At 45.2% G+C, this 18,883-nt stretch overlaps 1 protein-coding gene across 1 annotated transcript in view; it reads right to left on the bottom strand.

Moving 5' to 3' along the window:
* Positions 1–17,296: 17,296 nt before the first annotated feature.
* Positions 17,297–18,883, bottom strand: part of LOC103192871 (endothelin-converting enzyme 2) — a 38,988-nt gene continuing 37,401 nt past the window's right edge. The window contains exons 17-20 of the mRNA XM_007935933.2: positions 18,800–18,867; positions 18,430–18,620; positions 18,220–18,315; positions 17,297–17,473 (exon numbers count right to left, since the gene is read on the bottom strand). Of these exons, the coding sequence (XP_007934124.1) occupies positions 17,297–17,473; positions 18,220–18,315; positions 18,430–18,620; positions 18,800–18,867 (532 nt within the window). The remainder of the gene's footprint in view (positions 17,474–18,219; positions 18,316–18,429; positions 18,621–18,799; positions 18,868–18,883) is intronic.

Raw genomic sequence — 18,883 nt, 5'->3', positions numbered from 1 at the left:
TTTATTTGGTTGACTTACTGAAGCATGGATTATGCAGTGGCCTACCTTAAGTCAAGTTGAAGTACCAGACCTGCCTTGGTATAATGTAGAAGAAGGTATCCAGAGGCTTAGGGAAATTGGCCTGTTAGAATGGATTTATCGGATTAGACCCCTAGAGCCGGAAATGGAGAGTCCAGAAGACACCAGTCCAGCCTTTCACCAGTTGGGTGAGGAATGAATTTGTGAAGGGAGCTCCAGCATCCTTGAAAACTGCTGTGATTGCTATTTTATGTAAACCTGATTTGACAGTGGGAACTGCATTAATTGAACTAAGACACTTAACTACAATGGGGCTGAGTGGACTCTGTGGCAGTAGGGGCCAAGTGGCAGCAATAATCCACAAAGGCAAGGTGGGTATGGTTACCATAATGGACAGTAGAGTCGGAACAGTAATCAGAATAGTCTGACTCGTGTGGAATTATGACATTGGCTGCTTGCTCATGGTGTTCCTAGTAATGAAATACATGGCAAGCCTACTAAATATTTACTTGATCTGTATAGACAGAAGAACTCTAGGTCATGTGAACAGCAACCTAGATTGAACTGCAAGAATACAGAGTCATGATCTCTCAATCAATTCCCAGACTTGAGTCAGTTTACAGACCCACAACTCCTCGAATGAAGGGAAGGCCAGGTCCCTTTGAGAAAGGCTCCACTACATTGCCAAAAATCTATAATGTCAATCTTTCTCTCACCCTTCTCCAAAGGGATCTGAGGCCTTTTACAAGAGTGACTGATCATTGGGGAAAAGGAAATAATCAGACTTTTTGGGGATTACTGGACACTGGCTCTGAATTGACACTAATTCCAGGAGACCCAAAGCATCATTGTGGCCCACTAGTCAGAGTGGGGGCATATGGAGGTCACATTATTGATGGAGTCTTAGCCGAGGTGTGTCTCACAGTGGGTCCAGTGGGTCCCCAAACCCATCCTGTGGTGATTTTCCCAGTGCCAGAATGCATAATTGGAATAGATAAACTCAGCAATTGTCAGAATTCCCACATTGGCTCTCTGACATGTGGAGTAAGGGCTATTATGGTAGGAAAAGCCAAGTGGAAGCCATTAGAACTGGCTCTACCTACAAAAATAGTAAACCAAAAGCAATACCGCATCCCTGGAGGGGTTGCAGAGATTACTGCCACCATCAAGGACTTGAGGGATGCAGGGGTGGTGATTCCCACCACATCCCCATTTAATTCACCTATTTGGCCTGTGCAAAAAACAGATGGATCTTGGAGAATGACAGTAGATTATCATAAACTTAATCAGGTGGTGACTCCAATTGCAGCTGCTGTTCCTGATGTGGTTTCATTGCTTGAGCAAATTAGTACATCTGGTACTTGGTATGCAGCTATTGATCTGGCCAATGCTTTTTCTCGATACCAATTTCAAAGGACTGTCAGAAGCAGTTTGCTTTCAGCTGGCAAGACCAACAGTATACTTACACTGTCCTTCCTCAGGGGTAAATCAACTCCCCAGCACTATGTCATAATTTAGTCCGTAGGGATCTTGATCACCATTCCCTTCCACAAGACATTACACTGGCCCATTATATTGATGACATTATGCTGATTGGACCTAGTAAAGAAGTATCAATAACTCTAGACTTATTGGTGAGACATATGCATGCCAGAGGTTGAGAAATTAACCCAACAAAAATTCAAGCACCTTCCACCTCAGTGAAATTTCTAGGGGTCCATTGGTGTGGGGCATGTTGAGATATTCCTACTAAAGTGAAGGATAAGTTATTGTATCTGGCTTCCCTCACAACTAAAAAGGAGGCACAATGTCTGGTGGGCCTCTTTGGATTCTGGAGGCAACATATTCCTCATTTGGATGTGTTGCTGCAGCCTATTTATCAAGTGACTCAGAAAGCTGCTAGTTTTGAGTGGGGCCCAGAACAACAGAAGGCTCTGCAACAGGTTCAGGCTGCCATGCGGGCTGCTGTGCCACTTGGGCCACATGATCTAGCTGATCCAATGGTGCTTGAAGTGTCTGTAGTAGATAGAGATGCTGTTTGGAGTCTTTGGCTGGTCCCTATTGGTGAATTGCAACACAGACCCTTGGGATTTTGGAGCAAAGCCCTGCCATCCTCTGCAGATAACTACTCTACTTTTGAGAAACAGCTTTTGGCTTACTAGGCTTTAGTAGAGACTGAACCCCTAACCATGGGCCACCAAGTTACCATGAGGCCTGAGCTGCCCATCATGAACTGGGTGTTGTCTGACCAACAGAGTCATAAAGTTAGTCATGCACAGCAGCACTCCATCATTAAATGGAAGTGGTATATCAGAGATCGGGCTCAAGCAGGACCTGAAGGCACAAGTAAGTTGCATGAGGAAGTGGCCTAAATGCCTACAGTCTCCACTCCAGTCACATTACCTTCCCTCTCCCAGTCTATACCTATGGCCTCATGGGGAAGTCTTTATGAGCAGTTGACTGAGGAAGAGAAAACTCGTGCCTGGTTTACAGATGGTTCTGCGCGATATGGAGGCACAACTCAAAAATGGACAGCAGCGACACTGCAGCCCCTTTCTGGGACTTCCTTAAAGGACAGTGGTGAAGGAAAATCCTCAGAAGTCTGAGCCATGCATATGGCTATTCACTTTGCATGGAATAAGAAATGGCCAGATGTGCAATTATATACAGATTCATAAGCTGTGGCTAATGGCTTAGCTGGATGGTCTGGGACTTGGAAGAAGCATGATTGGAAGACTGGTGATAAGGATGTATGGGGAAGAGGTATGTGGACAGATCTCTCTGAATGGGCCAAAGGAGTAAAGATATTTGTGTCTCATGTGAATGCCCACCAAAAGGTGACCTCGGCAGAGGAGGACTTTAACAATCAGGTGGGTAGGATGACACGTTTGGTGGAAACCAGCCATCTTTTATCCCCAGCTACTCCTGTCATTGCTCAATGGGCTCATAAACAAAGTGGCCATGGTGGCTGGGATGGAGGTTATGCATGGGCTCAGCAACATGGACTCTCACTTACCAGGGATGTTAGCTACTGCCACTGATGAGCGCCCAATCTGACAGCAGCAGAGACCAACACTGAGTCCGCAATATGAAAAGGCATTCCTCGGGGTGATCAGCCAGCAACAAGGTGGCATGTTGATTACATTGGACCACTTCCATCATGGAAAGGACAGTGTTTTGTTCTTACTGGAATAGATAATTATTCTGGATATAGATTCACCTTCCTGCACGCAATGCTTCTGCCAAAACTACCATCCGTGGACTTACTGAATGCCTTATCCACCATCATGGTATCCCACACAGCATTGCTTTGGATCAAGGGACTCACTTCACAGCAAATGAAGTGCAGCAATGGGCCTATGCTCATGGAATTCACTGGTCTTGCCATGTTCCCCATTATCCTGAAGCAGCTGGCTTGATAGAACAATGGAATGGCCTCCTGAAAACACAATTACGGTGCCAGCTAGGTGGCAATACCTTGAAGGGTTGGGGCAATGTTCTCCAGGAGGCTGTATATGCTCTAAACCAGTGTCTAATATATGGTTCTGTCTCTCCAATAGCCAGGATTCACGGGTCCAGGAACCAAGGGGTTGAAACGGGAGTGGTACCACTCACTATTACCCTTAGTCACCCACTCAAAAAATTTTTGCTTCCTGTCTCTGCTACTCTATGCTCTGTGGGTCTGGAGATCTTAGTCCCAAAGGGAGAAACACTCCCACCTGGAGACACAATACTGATTGCATTGAACTGGAAATTAAGAATGCCACCCGGCCATTTTGGCTTCCTCATGCCTCTGGATCAACAGACAAAGAAGGGCATTTCTGTACTATCTGGTGTGATAGATCCTGATTACCAAGGGGAAATTGGATTGACTTTACATAATGGAGGTAAAGAATGCCTAACATCTTTACATAATATCACCACCTAGCATGTCTAACATCACAATTGCTTAAACCACACAGAATTGTGGTCCAGCCAAGTTGACACACAGCTCCAACTATCACAGTCCACCCCTTGTCAACTTGGCAGTTGTACACATCTTCTCAACCATATATAATCTCTAAATAAGGACAATTATAAAGTCGTATTTGTGCCTAACATGATACACTAACACATGTACAATCGAAATGCACTAACCTTATTTACATTTCACAGTTCATAACAGAAGGAAACAAAAATATTTGATGCACATATACAATGAAGAAATATAACAATCACAGTCCTCATTTCTGCAACTGGTCACATGGTCGTAGCTGATATACAGAACTACCTTCTTCCACCACCCATTCTGTATTTCCCTTGCCCTCAGCAAGCACCAGCTGGTTGTGATTCTTTGCCTGGTGGGGTAACCCAAACCTTCATTCCTGAAGGGTCTGGGCCATTAGCAGTCATATCAGAATTGGGTTGCTGTAATTTTCCATTGACTTTAATCACAGGGCATGGTAGTACTAAGAGACGTCCTAAAGAATCTCCTGTATTTCAGACATATTCTTCTTGATGGGATCAGATGAATATGTTTTGAACAGCCAATCCATTGAAAGGGAGTTTCCCTAGGGGTGTGGCCTGCTTCCAGTATATTTATGGACATCCTGAGAAAAGAGACATTTTTCTGTGGATCGGGATTCTGTTGTGCTGCCTACAACTGTCTGTGAGCGAACAATCCACCATTCGGCCTGGAGATCTTGGATTTGTCATTCGTTGGAGTCAACAGCCAGTATATTGCCTGCCAAACTTGAGCTCCTCAGCCCCTGCAGATACAAGAGTCAGGAAAAGCCTCCAGCTTGACATTTGATCCAAGAACTTTGGACTTGCCAGCTTCTATAAGTGTGTGAGCCATTTTCCTAAGATAAATTTCTCTCTCTCTATATATACAAGCTTTACTGGTTTTGTTTCTCTAGAGAATCCAGCCTAGCACAGCTAGGGAGGCATGCCTGAGGGCATCAACCATCCTTCCCATGAAACTCATGACTTCTCTACTGTTGTGTTGTTGTTAGGTGCCGTCAAGTCAGCTCCGACTCATAGTGACCCTATGTACAATAGAACAAAACACTGCCCTGTGCTGCGCCAGCCTCACAATCCTCACTATACCTGAACCCATCATTGCAGCCACTAAATCCATCTTGTTGAGGGCCTTGCCTTGACCCTCCACTTTACCGAGCATGATATCCTCCTCCAGGGACTAGTCTCTTCTGACCACATGACCAAAGTAGGTGAGATGAAGTCTGGCCATTCTTGCTACCAAGGAGTGTTGCAGCTGCACTTCTTCCAGGACAAATTTGTTTGTTTTTTGGCAGTCCATGGTACTTTTCATATTCTTCACAAACGCCACAACTCAAAAGCATCAACTCTTCTTTGGTCTTCCTTACTCATTGTCCAGTTTTCACATGCATATGAGGCAATTGAAAATGCCATGGTTTGGGTTAGGCATGCCTTAGTCTTCAAAGAGATATCTTCGCTCTTCAGCACTTGAAAGACGTCTTTTGCAGCAGATTTGCCCAGTGCAATACAGAGTTGGAAAAATGAAGGGGCCATCCACTTCTCAAAGACTTAGACAGTGGAAACCTTCTGACTTCTCTACTAGGTTCAATAATTTGTTGCAATGGCCACACAGAACTCACAGACAATACTTATGATTATGAGGTTTGTTAGGGTAGTTACAGGCTACAATTAAGGTTCAGGAATGCTCTCAGGGTACAATTCTTTGATCAGAACAGTCCCTCTGCTATATCCTCGGGCATGCCTCCCTAGTCTTTGGCCTCTTGGCCTTACAAAGCTCTTTTAGCTCTGCTGAAAGATACATCTACTTGCACCCCACTTTGCCAGCAAGCCTCCTGCCCAAAGGCACTCAGCTTTCTTGCTCTGTGTACGGCAAGCCCACCACTCTGTCTCTTGCCCCTTGGTTCTTCAGCTGGTCGTCTCTGCCTGTTGTCTCTGCTGTCTTTCTGCCAAGGAGGTCCAGCTCATGGATCTTGAGTCCAAGGACATGCTCCACTCTTACCTCTCTGGTTCTTCTCTCTTGATAGCAGTGAGATCCCCTTTTCTGCCTCTAGGAGGCCATATTTTAAGCCCAGCAGCATGGCAAAACTCACATTAGAGTTTCATATACCTCATTTGCATGACCCTACCCTCACAAGGGTGCCATGTACCATATTTACATTATTAGAAGCTATCCAATCCCCCTATATTTGAGTAGTTCCACTCAGTAATCTGGTGGGAGTCACAAAGAACAAGGCTAGAAAAGCCATATCATGCAAGTCACTGCATCACAACACCTTCACATAAAGAAAACAAAAATCCTCACAACTGGACCAATATGCAACCTAAAGATAAACAGAGAAAAGATTGCAGTTATCAAGGATTCCCTTTTACTTGGGTCCACAATCAATGCACATAAAAGCAGCAGTCAAGAAATCAAACAATGTATTATTGCATTGGGCAAATCTGCTGCAAAAGACCTCTTTAAAGACCAATGATCTCACTTTGAAGAATAAGATGCCCCTGACCCAAGCCACAGTATTTTCAGTCACCTCACATGCATACAAAAACTGGACAATGAATAAGGAAGACTGAAGAATTGATGTATTTGATTAGGATATTGGTGAAGAATATTGAATTTACCAGGGACTGCCAGAAGAACTAACAAGTCTGTCTTGGAAGAAGTACAGCCAGAATGCTCCTTAGAAATGAGGGCAATCTTTCATACTTTGGTCATGTTACCAGGAGGGACCAATCCCTGGAGAAAGATATCATGCTTGGTAAAGTAGAGGGTCAGCAAAAAAGGGGAAGACCTTCAACAAGATGGATTGACATAGTGGCTATAACAATGGGCTCAAGCATTGCAACAATTGTAAGGATGGCATAGAACTGGGTAGAAAAGGACATGGAACAAGGGATATTACTGCTGTATATGGATTGGATGAGTAAGAACCAACTCAGCAGCACCCAACAACAACAACATGTGATGTCTGATTGTTATTTATTTCCAAGACTTAGTTTTTTCTGTAAAATGGACCTAACTGTATCAATCTCAAACGATTATAAGAACCACATGTGATCACTTAAACATACTCCTGAAAAAAGTGTCAGTTACAACCTTTCTAATACAAGTAGTGAGGAAATGCCAGACTGAGTGCAAATACCTTGTTTTGTTCTGCTTTTAGCTTCAGAACTTAGAGCTGCAGCATAGGATTTTATTTATTGATTTCACCCCACCTGGGTAGAACATAAACAACAACATAAACAGCAACTATGCATGTGGACCTCATCAGATGGAATACACAGGAATCAAATTGACTACATGTGATGAAGATTAAAGACTACAGTCTGCAGTATGGATTACACCTCAATATTTAGAAAACAAAAATCTTCACAACTGGTCCAATAAACAGTTTCATGATGGATGGAGAAAAGATTGAAGTTGTCAAGGACTTTATATTACTTGTTTCTACAATCAACACCAATGGAAGCAGCAGTTAAGATATCAGATGACGTATTGCTTTGAGCAAATCTGCTGCAAAAGACCTATTCCAAGTGATGAAGAACAAAGATATCTCTTTGAAGACTAAGGTGTGCCTAACCCAAGCCATGGTATTATCAATCGCCTCTTATACATGTAAGAGCTGGACAGTGAATACGGAAGACCAAAGAAGAGTTGATGCTTTTGAGTTGTGGTGTTGGAGAAGAATGCTAAGAGTAACATGGACTGCTAAAAGTGCTAACAATCTGTCCTGGAAGAAGTGTAGCCAGAATGCTCTTTGGAAGCGAGACCGGCCAGATTTCATCTCACTTACTTTGGTCATGTTGTCAGAAGGAACCATTCCTTGGAGAAGGATATCATGTTTGGTAAAGTGGAGGGTCAACAAAAAAAGGGAAGGCCCTCAGTGAGATGGATTGACACAGTGGCTGCAAAGATGGGCTCAGGTATAACAAGGATTGTGAGGCTGGCACAGGACTGGGCAGTATTTTGTTCTGCTGTGCATAGGGTCACTATGAGTTGGAGATGACTTGATGGCACCTAACAACAACACCAACAATACATCTGTGGAAAGAGATGATGAAGAAGCTCAGTGTCATCAGTCAGAACAAGGCCAGGAGTTGACTGTGAAACAGACCATCAATTGCTCCTATGCAAGTTGAAGTTGAAGTTGAAGAAAATTAAAACAAGTCCACGAGAGCCAAAATACGACCTTGATTATGTCCCACCTGAATTTAGAGACCATCTGAAGAATAGATTTCATACATTTGTGGTGCAGTGAATTACTTAGTATGGCTTTTCTAGCTATGGTCTTTGTGACTTCCACCAAATTACTGAATGGGACCATGCAAATAAGGTGTATGGAACTCTAACATAGAGATTGGTTAGGTCCATCATTCTGCTAAGTTTAAAATGAGCCTTCCTAGAGACAAAAAGGGGGAATCTCATTGCCATCAAGAGAGAAGAGCCGGAGGTAGAATGGAGTACATCCTTGGACCCAAGATCCTTGCACTGGACTTCCTTGGCAGAGACACCTGGCTGAAAGACAGAGGCAGTGGAATGAAGAGGCCATGAGAGAGAGTGGTGGGCTTCCTAGCCCACAGAGTGAGAAAGCTGAGTGCCTTTGGGCAGTAAGCTTGCTAGCAGAGTGGGGCACACATAGCTGTACCTATCAGCAAAGCTAAAAGAGCTTTGTAATACACTTGCCCAAGCAGGGCAGAGGCCAAGGGCCAGAGAGGCATGCTCAAGAGCATAGCAGAGGAAGACTGTCCTGATTGAAGAACTGTATCCTGAGAGGGTACTTGAACCTGAATTGTAATCTGTTCCTTCCCTAAAATCCCATAATCATGAGTATTGTCTGTGAGTTCTGTGTGGACATTACAACGAATTATAGAGCCCAGTAGAGAAGTAGTGAGTACCCTGGGAGGGATGGTCAGTGTTATAATTGATAAAAAGGCTGGAGGGTGGTGGCATGTCTGGTCTCATAGGAATAAGCCTTGGGCTGCTGATGGTGATTCTGTCTCCCTCTTGTGAAGTTAGAGGTCAGATGAGGATGGGACCTTCTTTGTCCTTTTTTCAGGTGTAATCCATACTTGCAGTCCTTGTAGTCAAGGCTGTAGTTCTTGATCTTCATCAGTAAGTGCTTCAAGTCATCATCACTTTCAGCAAGAAAGGTTGTGTCATCTGCATATAGCAGGTTGGTAATGAGTGTACTTCCAATTTTGGTGCCATGTTCTTCTTCGTATAGTCCATCTTCTCAGATTATTTGCTCAGCATAAAGATTGAATAACTTTGGTGAAAAGATACAACTACAACACATACCTTTCCTGATTTTAAATCATGCACTATGCCCTTATACTGTTCAAATGACTGCCTCTTGGTCTATGTATAAGTTCCACATGAGCACAATTAAGTGTTCTGGAATTCCCATTCTTCACAATGCTATTCATAATTTGTTATGATCCACATAGTGGAATGCATTTGCATAGTCATTAAAACACAGGTAGACATCTTTCTGGTATTTTCTGCTTTCAGCCAAGATTCATCTGAGATCAGCAATAATATCCCTTGTTCCATGTCCTATTCTGAATCCAGCTTGAATTTCTGGCAGTTCTCTATGAGCTGCTGTAAATATTTTCAATTTTTTTTCAGCAAAATATTACTTGTGTGTATTATTAATGATATTGTTTGATAATTGTCACATTCTATTTGATCACCTTTCTTTGGAATGGGCACAAATACAGATCTCTTCCAGTCAGTTGGGCAAGTAGCTGTCTTTCAAATTTCTTGGTATATATACAAGTTAGTGCTTCTAGCATTGAATTCATTTATTGAAACATCTCATCACATAGTAAGTAATAAGATCAGGATTTGAACCTACATCTTTCAAGCTTCCAAGCCCTTGACTGCTTCAGGCAAACCCCAAAGTTTCTTCTTCAGCTTGGCCATGTGTGGGCCATGTGTGGTAGAAAGTCAGAAAAGAGAAAGTCATTATTTCCTTCTTCATCTGGTAGGACCAGATGAAGGTCATTCAGCATTTGACCTGGAGTCTCATTTCATGTGTTCTGATGCATTAAAGAATACAGAAAATGTTTGTAAAAATCAAAAACACAAAACAAAACCAAACAATCAAAAACACCTAGCATAGTGTAGTTAACATTAAATGAACATTGGCTAGATATTTGTATAGATACAGATGTGAAAACTTGAAGCCCATTTAAAAAGACCTGCTGCTCTTTTCCATTCAGTATTTATATTTTAGAGATGTTTTTCCATTTCCATTGCCAATGCCTCCCCCAGCCCTGGTCAATTGACAAAAGGTAGGCAGTTTATAGTTTTTCTGTCTATCATAGCTCTGGCTTCCAGATGTCCATACATTATTATGCTTTATTCAATAATCTGTAGAGAGATTTCTCCTAAGTCTCTCCTTTTTCCATGAGTTCTATCATCTCATATTTGTTCTATATACCAGTCATATCCAGTACCCTAGGGGAGATGGGATGAAGTAGCAAAAAGCACAGACAGTTAACAGTTGGTGAAACCAGATGAAGACTGTATGAATGTTTGTTGGACTATGTTTCAACTTCTCTGTAGTTTCAAAATAAAAAATTGAGGGTGAGGCAGGGGAACACAAGTTTAGAGACAGACCAACCAAATGTTTCAAACCAAATTCTGCTATTCACCAGCTGTGAGACTTGGGTCAACTACCTAAGCTCTCTGAGCTTGATTTCTGCCTTCGTGGGTGATAAGTTGTGAGTGATGAAGTATCTCCCTTATAAGGTATAAGAATACAATGAGATGATGTATACAAAGTACCTAGCTGGGTGCCTGGGAATTAGAAAGGGGGCTGGTTGTTATTTTATTTTCCACTCCCTCAAATCAGCATGTTATGGATTCAGTTGTCCCCAAAAAAATTGTATTCTAAACTCTAAACTCTATGCCTGTGGTTATATTCTCATTTGGGAATGGATCATCTTGTATGTTAATGAGGCAGGATTAATGTAGGGTGTGTTTTGAGTCAATCTCTTACAAGATATAAAAGGAGCAAGCTGAGGTGGGGGAAGATAGATGCCAAGCCACATAGAGATCTCCAAGGAACCAGAAAACAGAAGCTAAAGAGACAAGAATCTTTCCCCAGAGCCAACAGGGACAGAACGACTTCCCCTTGAGCTGGAGCCTAGATTTCAGGCTTCTAGCCACCTAACTGTGAGAAAATAAGTCTCTGTTAAAGCCACCCACTTGTGATATTTCTGTTATAGCAGCACTAGATAACTAAGACACAAAGATACATGTTCTGAGATACACATCTGAAGTACACAGTCATGTTCCTTGCTCCCTACCTCCAAGCACTCTTGTCCCCAAGCCTCTGTAACCCAAAAAACCCACTGTCATCAAGTCAATTCTGACTTATAGAGACTTTCATTGGGTTTCCAAGGCTGTAAATCTTTGCAGAAGTATATTGCTTCATCTTTCTTCTGCAGAGCAGCTGGTGCGTTTGAACAACTGACCTTCTGTTTTGTAGCCGAATGTCTTTCCCAGTATGCCACCAGAGCTCCTTCCAAGCCTTTCTAGCTAGATGTAAATATCTGACCATTATTTTCAAGACCCCATGATAACCTGCAGATCTTCTCTCACCTCCCTTTGAAATCCTCCCTTAAGCTCCATTTCAGTAAAACTGCCTTCCCATGAGTACTTTCTCCTACATTTGGCCAATCATGGACCCACCCGTTACCATTACCCATTATCTTACCGCCCTCCTTCAAATTTCATCCACAAACTTGCCATGCTGCCCCTAATCTATAGTCTGAGATGTATAGGTACACATTTTATGGACGGTTCTACTCATCTAAGAACCATCCAACCCACAGTCATTGTCTGCATCATGCCAGAAGTGCCCCTGGCAGGGCATAGTATTACACTGTTTCCAGTAGGTTATTCCTTTCTTTGTGTTCTTCAACCAGCCAGATTGTACTGTGGGCCTTCTTACTGTTAATTCTCAGGACTGACAGATGTTACAGTCTACTCTTTTTCATATCTGCTATGACTACTACTCTTTTCAAGACTCATATGCCTCTTTCATTCACCCTCTTCTGGTCATCCTAAACATTTCACCATTTCTAAACATGCCCTGCCCTTCAAGATGATCAGCCTTTTCAGAGTGCTCTCCTCGGAAGGAAGGTTGGGCAATCTACTTCCATAGTGATACTGTCTTGGAAACCCAAGGAGGGGGTCTCTATGAGTCGGGTCCGACTCGATAGCACACAACAACAACAGCATTCCTTCTGTATGAAATACCGTTCATGGTTTTCAACTAGCAAATTCTCCCATCTTCTGAGCTCCAGCTCAATGACCCCTAACTAGGAAGCTTTTCCTGCCCTGTCATACCAAATGGGTCATTTCTTCTCTTATCCCACCATATTGTTGTTAGTTGTCTTTGAGTCAATTCCAACTCACCACAACTCCAAGTGTATAGAGTAGAACTACTCCATAGAATTTTCAAGGCTATGACATTTTAGAAGCAGATCACCTGGTCTTATTTAAATAAGACTCTGGGTGGGTTTGAACTGCCAACTTTTCTTTTAGTAGTCCAGTGCTTAACTATTTGTGCCACTCAGAAACTCCCATTATACTTGGCAAATTCTCCTGCCCTAAATGTGAGCTCCTGGAGGACAGGAACTGTCTTATTCATCTAACACCCAGCATGATGCCTGGTTTGTGGTAGGCCTTGGCAAATATTTGTTGGATGAATGAATGAATGGCTTTACACTCATCTTCAGATCATCTTTGTGTATAATAATAGCCCATCAGAGATTCTCTTTGGTGTCCAGAGCTGGGCATTGGGAAATTATTTTCAGGGTTCTCCATTTATGAGTCATGATAGACCCACTGAACCTGTGCTTGTTTTATGGGGGGCTCTAAAAGCATTTCCAGAGTGCTACAAAGGGTAGAATCACATTACTTGGCATATGTTACCTTAACTTACAGAAGACTTAGTCAAACTTCCTCATGGGACAGGGCAGGGCATGGCCTAGCACTTCACCAACAATTGTAATCATGTGTCCAATGAGGACCACCATCCTTTATTCCCTCTCTGTCTCAACACACTGGAGCATATCACTGATGTGATGAGCCTATTGGGGCTACTGTGGATGAAGGTTACATCTCTGACCTGATGTTCACTTTGTGTGGTGCAGTCAATCACTTGGTATGGCTCTTCGAGTCACGGTCTTTGTGACTCCCACCAGATGATCATATAAGGTGAATATAAGGTGCTTGTGACCCACCAAGGGAATTGGATAGCTTGTTAGCAATGTAAATAAGGTTTGTGGCATCCTTGTGGAGGTGGGCCATGGAACTAAGGTGTGGAACCCTAATATGGAGACTGGTCAGTTTTGTCATTTTGCCAGAGGCAGAAGGGGAATCTCACTACCATCATGACAGGGAAGAGCTGGAAGTGAGCACATCCTTGGACCTGAGATCCCTGCGCTGAGACGATGGCAGACAGATGGACAGATAGACTGGCAGAGACAGCAGCAGCAGAACCAAGAGACCAAGTGGCAAGCAGTGGGCTTACAGGCCAGAAATGAGAAAGCTGAGTGTCTTTGGGCAGGAGGCTTGCTGGAGGTGTGGGGAGCATCTATCAGCAGAGCTAAAAGAGCTTTGTATCACTTGCCTGAGCAGAGCAGAGGCCAGGCCGAGAAGCTGACAGACAAAGAGTGGTGTGCTTTCTGCCATGGGCAAGGATAGGCTGTTCTGATCGAAAAATTGTATCCTAAGCATTCCTGAACCTGAATTATAATCTGTTGCAATAATCCCATAATCATGAATATTGTCTGTGATTTCTGTGTGGCCATTACAACAAATTATTGAACACAGCAGAGAAGTAGTGAGTGCCATGAGAGGGACGGATGGTATTGGAATTGCTGAAGTTTGGAGAGTGGTAGCATGTCTGACTTCCACCTTCTTGGAATCAGCTTTGGGCTGTTGCTGTTGGTCCTTCTTTCTCCCCCTTTGAAGTCAGACGAGGTCAGAGGATGCCACCCCCCATGCCATTTTTGCACTCTGCCTACCCCGTGGGACTACGTACCCACAGAGTACTCAATAAATAGATCCTACTTGGCTTAATTTCAGCTCCACATGAGCTTCAGTTTCCTGCAACTGCTTGGTTGTCACACATGCCTGGTGCAGGGGAGCTGAGTGGCACAGAAATATACCTGATGGTGGCAGTCCTACTCAGAAGCCTGATGAAATTGCCCAGAACACAGATGTCTTTGCTTGAGTCTAAACTCTATCATGAGTTAGAAGACTCAACGATGGTGATTGATAGCATTTGGATCACAGTTCCAAATCTGACTTTAATGAAACCTATCCAATAGCAGGGAGTTTTGTTTTCATCCTGACATTGAAAGTTACATAATCTTTTTTCTTAGGTCTTTTACCTGTAAAATGGACACAATGATAGAATTTACTTATAAGTTGTGGTGGGATTTTAATGAGATAATATTTTTAAAGTGCTTAGCACAGTCTTAAGCAAAGTAGGGACACAGTAAGTGAAAGCTGCTTTTTATTTTTATTATTATTTGACACTTTGACCTTTTTTGAAAATATGGAGCTTGAACACCACATTGGCATCAAATTGCTGATCAGGGTCCTAAGCTGGCATCTGAAATCAGTGTGAAGGGAAGAGTTAGAGTTCTCCTGCCAAACACCTCTGCTCAGTCATGGTGGCCTCTGACATTATAAATCTCACCTTCTAGGTAACACCTGAACTTTGGAAATCTTACTTCTTAGTATCTCTTCAGGTTCTGGAATTTGCTGAGCCCTTTAATTCATCTCTTAAAACATTAAAAATGGACAGGCCTCAGATCTTCTCATCTAACATATTTATTGTACAGACTGCTGAAGACACTGAGACCTGAAAAGGGATGAGCTATGTCTAGTGTCACACAGAGGTGGGTGGCAGTGCTAGAGCCAGATGGGCCTGCTCTTCCCAGTGCACTTTGCTGCCCCTCTTGAGGTTGTGCAGTCAGAGGCTCAGCCCATGCTTTTCCTTCATCTTGGAGTTCCAGAGGCCACTTCCTTCCTGACGGCTGTTTTCTTTTCTTGGTGAGGAGTCAGCACTTCTGGGTAACATGACAGAGGCCCACATGCAGCTCTTTATGGGGATAGTCTGATGTTCTAAAGGGCTGGGACAGGATTCAGGCTATGATACACCTACTGGTGCCATCACTGAGAGACCAAGCACCCCAGCGGCAATCACTCAAAATTTCATTCTTCTCCTTCCAGACTCAATAAACTCACCCCTTCCCACACCTTGGGGAATATTCAGTTTCCATTGTTCTGCTAGTTCTCATTTTACAGATGAAGAAACAGGTTCATAGAAGTTAGATAACAGATTTAAGCTCAGACCAATTTCAATCCAGATCTCTTTGTCTGCTGTAATGTGGCTAAGGCTAGGTCTATAAAATGGAAACTAGAGCACTTAAAAATATGGCCGCTGAGGAGTCAATGAGCTCAGGACAGTGAAAGAGCTACCAGATGAGTGTCTGAGGGAAGGAACCATGCTATTCATCTTTGCATCATCGGTGCCTGGCACATTGCTGGTAGTCAATACACTAAGGAAATAAACCTATGGATGGATAAATGAATAAATGAAGAAAGAAAGGAACCACCTAGCCCAGATGCCTGGAACACAAGAGGTATTCCATAAATGTTCCCTTTCCCTCCCTGGTGCTGGAGAGTAGCAGCCATATTTGTAGTCTCTGTGCCTGACACTTGGGAGGCCTTGAAGAGTGTGTGTAGGTGGAATGAGTGACTTGGGAGCTCTGAACCTATGAGGTCATGGAGAAATCCTTGTCTTCTCAGCTACAAGCAGAGGCTGGTGCTTTAGCTCTGGGGAGTGCATGCCTTGGCCAGGCCTTCCCTCCATTGCAGGGTAAGTAAGCGTCAACCACCTTCCAAGTTGACCCTGGCCTAGTAGTTATCCAGACTCTGTCAGGCCCAGCAGCATGCGCCAGTAGAGGAGCAGAAAATTCTTGCAGCTGTCAAGTAGCTGGCAATGGGGAAATGACCACAGTGAGAAGACATACTCTACCCAGCCAGATTCGACATCATTCCATTCCTCTACACTGTCTCTCTTTCTGTCTTTTCTGGGCTTCAAATCTCAATCTGCTATGTCTGATGACTGAATAAATGAGTGTCTAATGTCCAGTAGGGAGCTCTGGTAGCATAGTGCCTAAGGACCTTGACTGCTAACCAGAAGGCTGGCGGTTCAAACCCACCAGCCACTCCTTGGAAGGAAGATGGGGCAATCTACTTCCATAGTGATACTGCCTGGGAAACCCAAGGAGGGGTAGCTATGAGTCAGGTCCAACTTGATGGCACATAACAACTACAACAACAACGTCCAGTAAGTGCTCAATAAATATTGGTTGGATGAGTAAATGAATAAATGAAAACAAGACTGAAAGAAGAGACAGGCTGATAGATGCATATCTATTTATTGGCACAAGGTCCTACAGGGCCTAGACCATTCCCTCCCCACCCTCTTCCCTGTAAAAATAAACTCTGTCCTTCCACTCCCTGCTTTATCTGCTTTCTTTCTTGGCCCAAGGAGAATCAGTCACCCCTAAGACTTTTGCCCTAAGATACAGGCGACAGCATGCCCTATGCTACACACGTTCCCGTTTAGCCCAGGGAAGCAGAGAGGCAGAGGAAGGTTTTTAAGGCCCTTAGACGTCCACTAAGAACCAAGCACAGTTGGTCTATCAGTGAGGGGTGGCAGCAGTGTTGGGAGCAGCAGCAGCATGAGGAGCATAGGGGGCAGCCCCTGAGCTACAGGAAGGGCTATAGGTAGCTGAATCCACTCCCAAGTGATCATTGGGTCAGCCTGGGGGAGAAGTCTCGAGGCACACCACCCAGGCTCTGCATGGCTAGAGTGGGCAGGCACAGCAGGCCCTGCAGCCACCAAACCGAGTGAGCCTGGCACCAGAAGAGGCAGACTCCTTCCTGTGGAAGCTGGTGAGACCCCACTCCAGGCCTCCTTCATGTGGATACCCAGACAAGGTGACACAGAAGAATGTCACAGTGAGTGGTGGGGGCTCTGCTGGAGACAGGGGCACCCCCAAAGCAGAGGCACAATGTGGTGGTTGAGGAGGGACTGGAACTTATATGTCATTTGTGGTGTGGAAGGGCTGGGCACAGCCCAGCCTGCATTTCCCTTCTCCTAGTCCCAGAACAAACAGCCTCACAGGGCCAGCTGTCCCAGATCCTGGGGACAGCCGACCATTTCTCCCCCACCCAGGTCTACCACACCTCACACAGCTGCCCTGGGTTCATGGGGGAGCCGACAGGGCAGCCGAAGTGCCGCAGGAAGTCACGGGAGTTGGAGAGAGTGCCCAGCACACGGAAGCGGGCAGGGCTGTGGGGGTCGGTCACCAGCCCCTCGTGAGAGCTCTCTGGTGTGCGGACTGAGCACCACACCTGTGGGCCAGGACAGACACAGGGACATATGGTGTCCAGTGTAGGGCAGGGCCACAGAATCTGCTTCAGTGGAGGTATCCTAAGGGCACAAACCACTACTGCCCCAGCCCCCAGCTCAGGAGGGCTCTAGCCCTGCTTTCTCTAAGCCTCAGGAAGACTGGGCAGGGCTCAGCCAGCATCTCCACCCCAACCCCTTCACTGTCAGCAAGGGGAGGGAATGTACCCACCCTCCCATACCCCTTGAAGGCCTTTCAAAGCTGCCCTGGGCATTGGGCTGCCAGAATGGACATGTCTGAGGAGGAAAAGCAGAGCCCCCAGAGGCTGCCTGGTATGGTGGTGAAAAGTACCTAGAGGGGATCCTACCTGAGTCCTAGCCCTGTCACTTCCTTTATCCTGGGTGGCTCTTTGGGGAGCCATTTTGTCTCCCTAGCTTTAGTTTCCTTTGCCTTAACTAGCTCCCAGGAACATCCTGAAGCTCCTATCCCTCTCTAGCCCTCACCGCTCAAGCAGGGTAGCCCTGCCCGTTGAGATCTGTGAAATGCTATGGAAGAACTCTCCCTCCTCAGGCCTCAGACTGCTTTTGTGGGTCCCAGTGAAGAGGCTCCAGCACACCTTCCACGTCCCAACTTCAGCCCATTTTCCAGCCCCTCTCCTATATGCCCCAGAATTCTTTCTCTATCACACGTAGGAGGGAATGAGTGGGAAAGAAGGGCAGACCCCAGGCCACCCAGGGTGGGGGGCAATACCTGGGCAAATCCCACAAAGAAGAGCTGGTGGTTGGTGAGCCCCACGGCTGGCAGCTGCTGCTCCTCCCCATGCTTTCTCAGCCACGTTTTGTAAGCCTGGGGCCGGGCACAGTGGGCAGCAAGTCCATCAGGGCCTGCCCACCTCCACCCAGTGCCCTTCCCACCATGTGGGTGGGACTCAGCCACTGGAGGGCTGGCCAGGCCACTCACATTATAGGCAGCCTTAAGCCCCCCGTTGTCAGCGATGTTTTCCCCCAGTGTCTGGCGGCCGTTGAGCCTCTCCCCGTTGACCTGGTACTGGCTATACTGCTCCTCCATGCAGGCTGTGTGGTTCCGGAAGGCCGCCAGGGACTCATTCTGCCACCAGGGCCGCAGGTTCCCTTCCTTGTCATACTCACGCCCTGGGGAGAACTCACCTTTGCACTCCACCAAAATAGACCTCACCCCTTTCAGGCTGGAGGGCCCCATTAGCTCTGGTCCACAGACTCAAGACCCCTGTGAGCCTGGCCTTCAACATCCCAAGGCCTTGCAGGAGCCAGTGTGAATTCTAGGTTTGAGGGACAACTCCATGGGCCCATACCTTGGTCATCAAAGGCATGTGTCAACTCATGGCCCATCACCACGCCGATGCCACCAAAGTTCAGGGCCCTGGTGGATAAAAAAT

This window comes from Orycteropus afer, unplaced genomic scaffold, assembly GCF_000298275.1.
Source record: "Orycteropus afer afer isolate SDZICR_OR568_19922 unplaced genomic scaffold, OryAfe1.0 scaffold00032, whole genome shotgun sequence".
In the NCBI taxonomy this organism is placed as follows: domain Eukaryota; kingdom Metazoa; phylum Chordata; class Mammalia; order Tubulidentata; family Orycteropodidae; genus Orycteropus; species Orycteropus afer.
The sequence above is the reverse complement of the archived record's forward strand: the minus strand, read 5'-3'. Positions and strand labels throughout refer to the sequence as shown.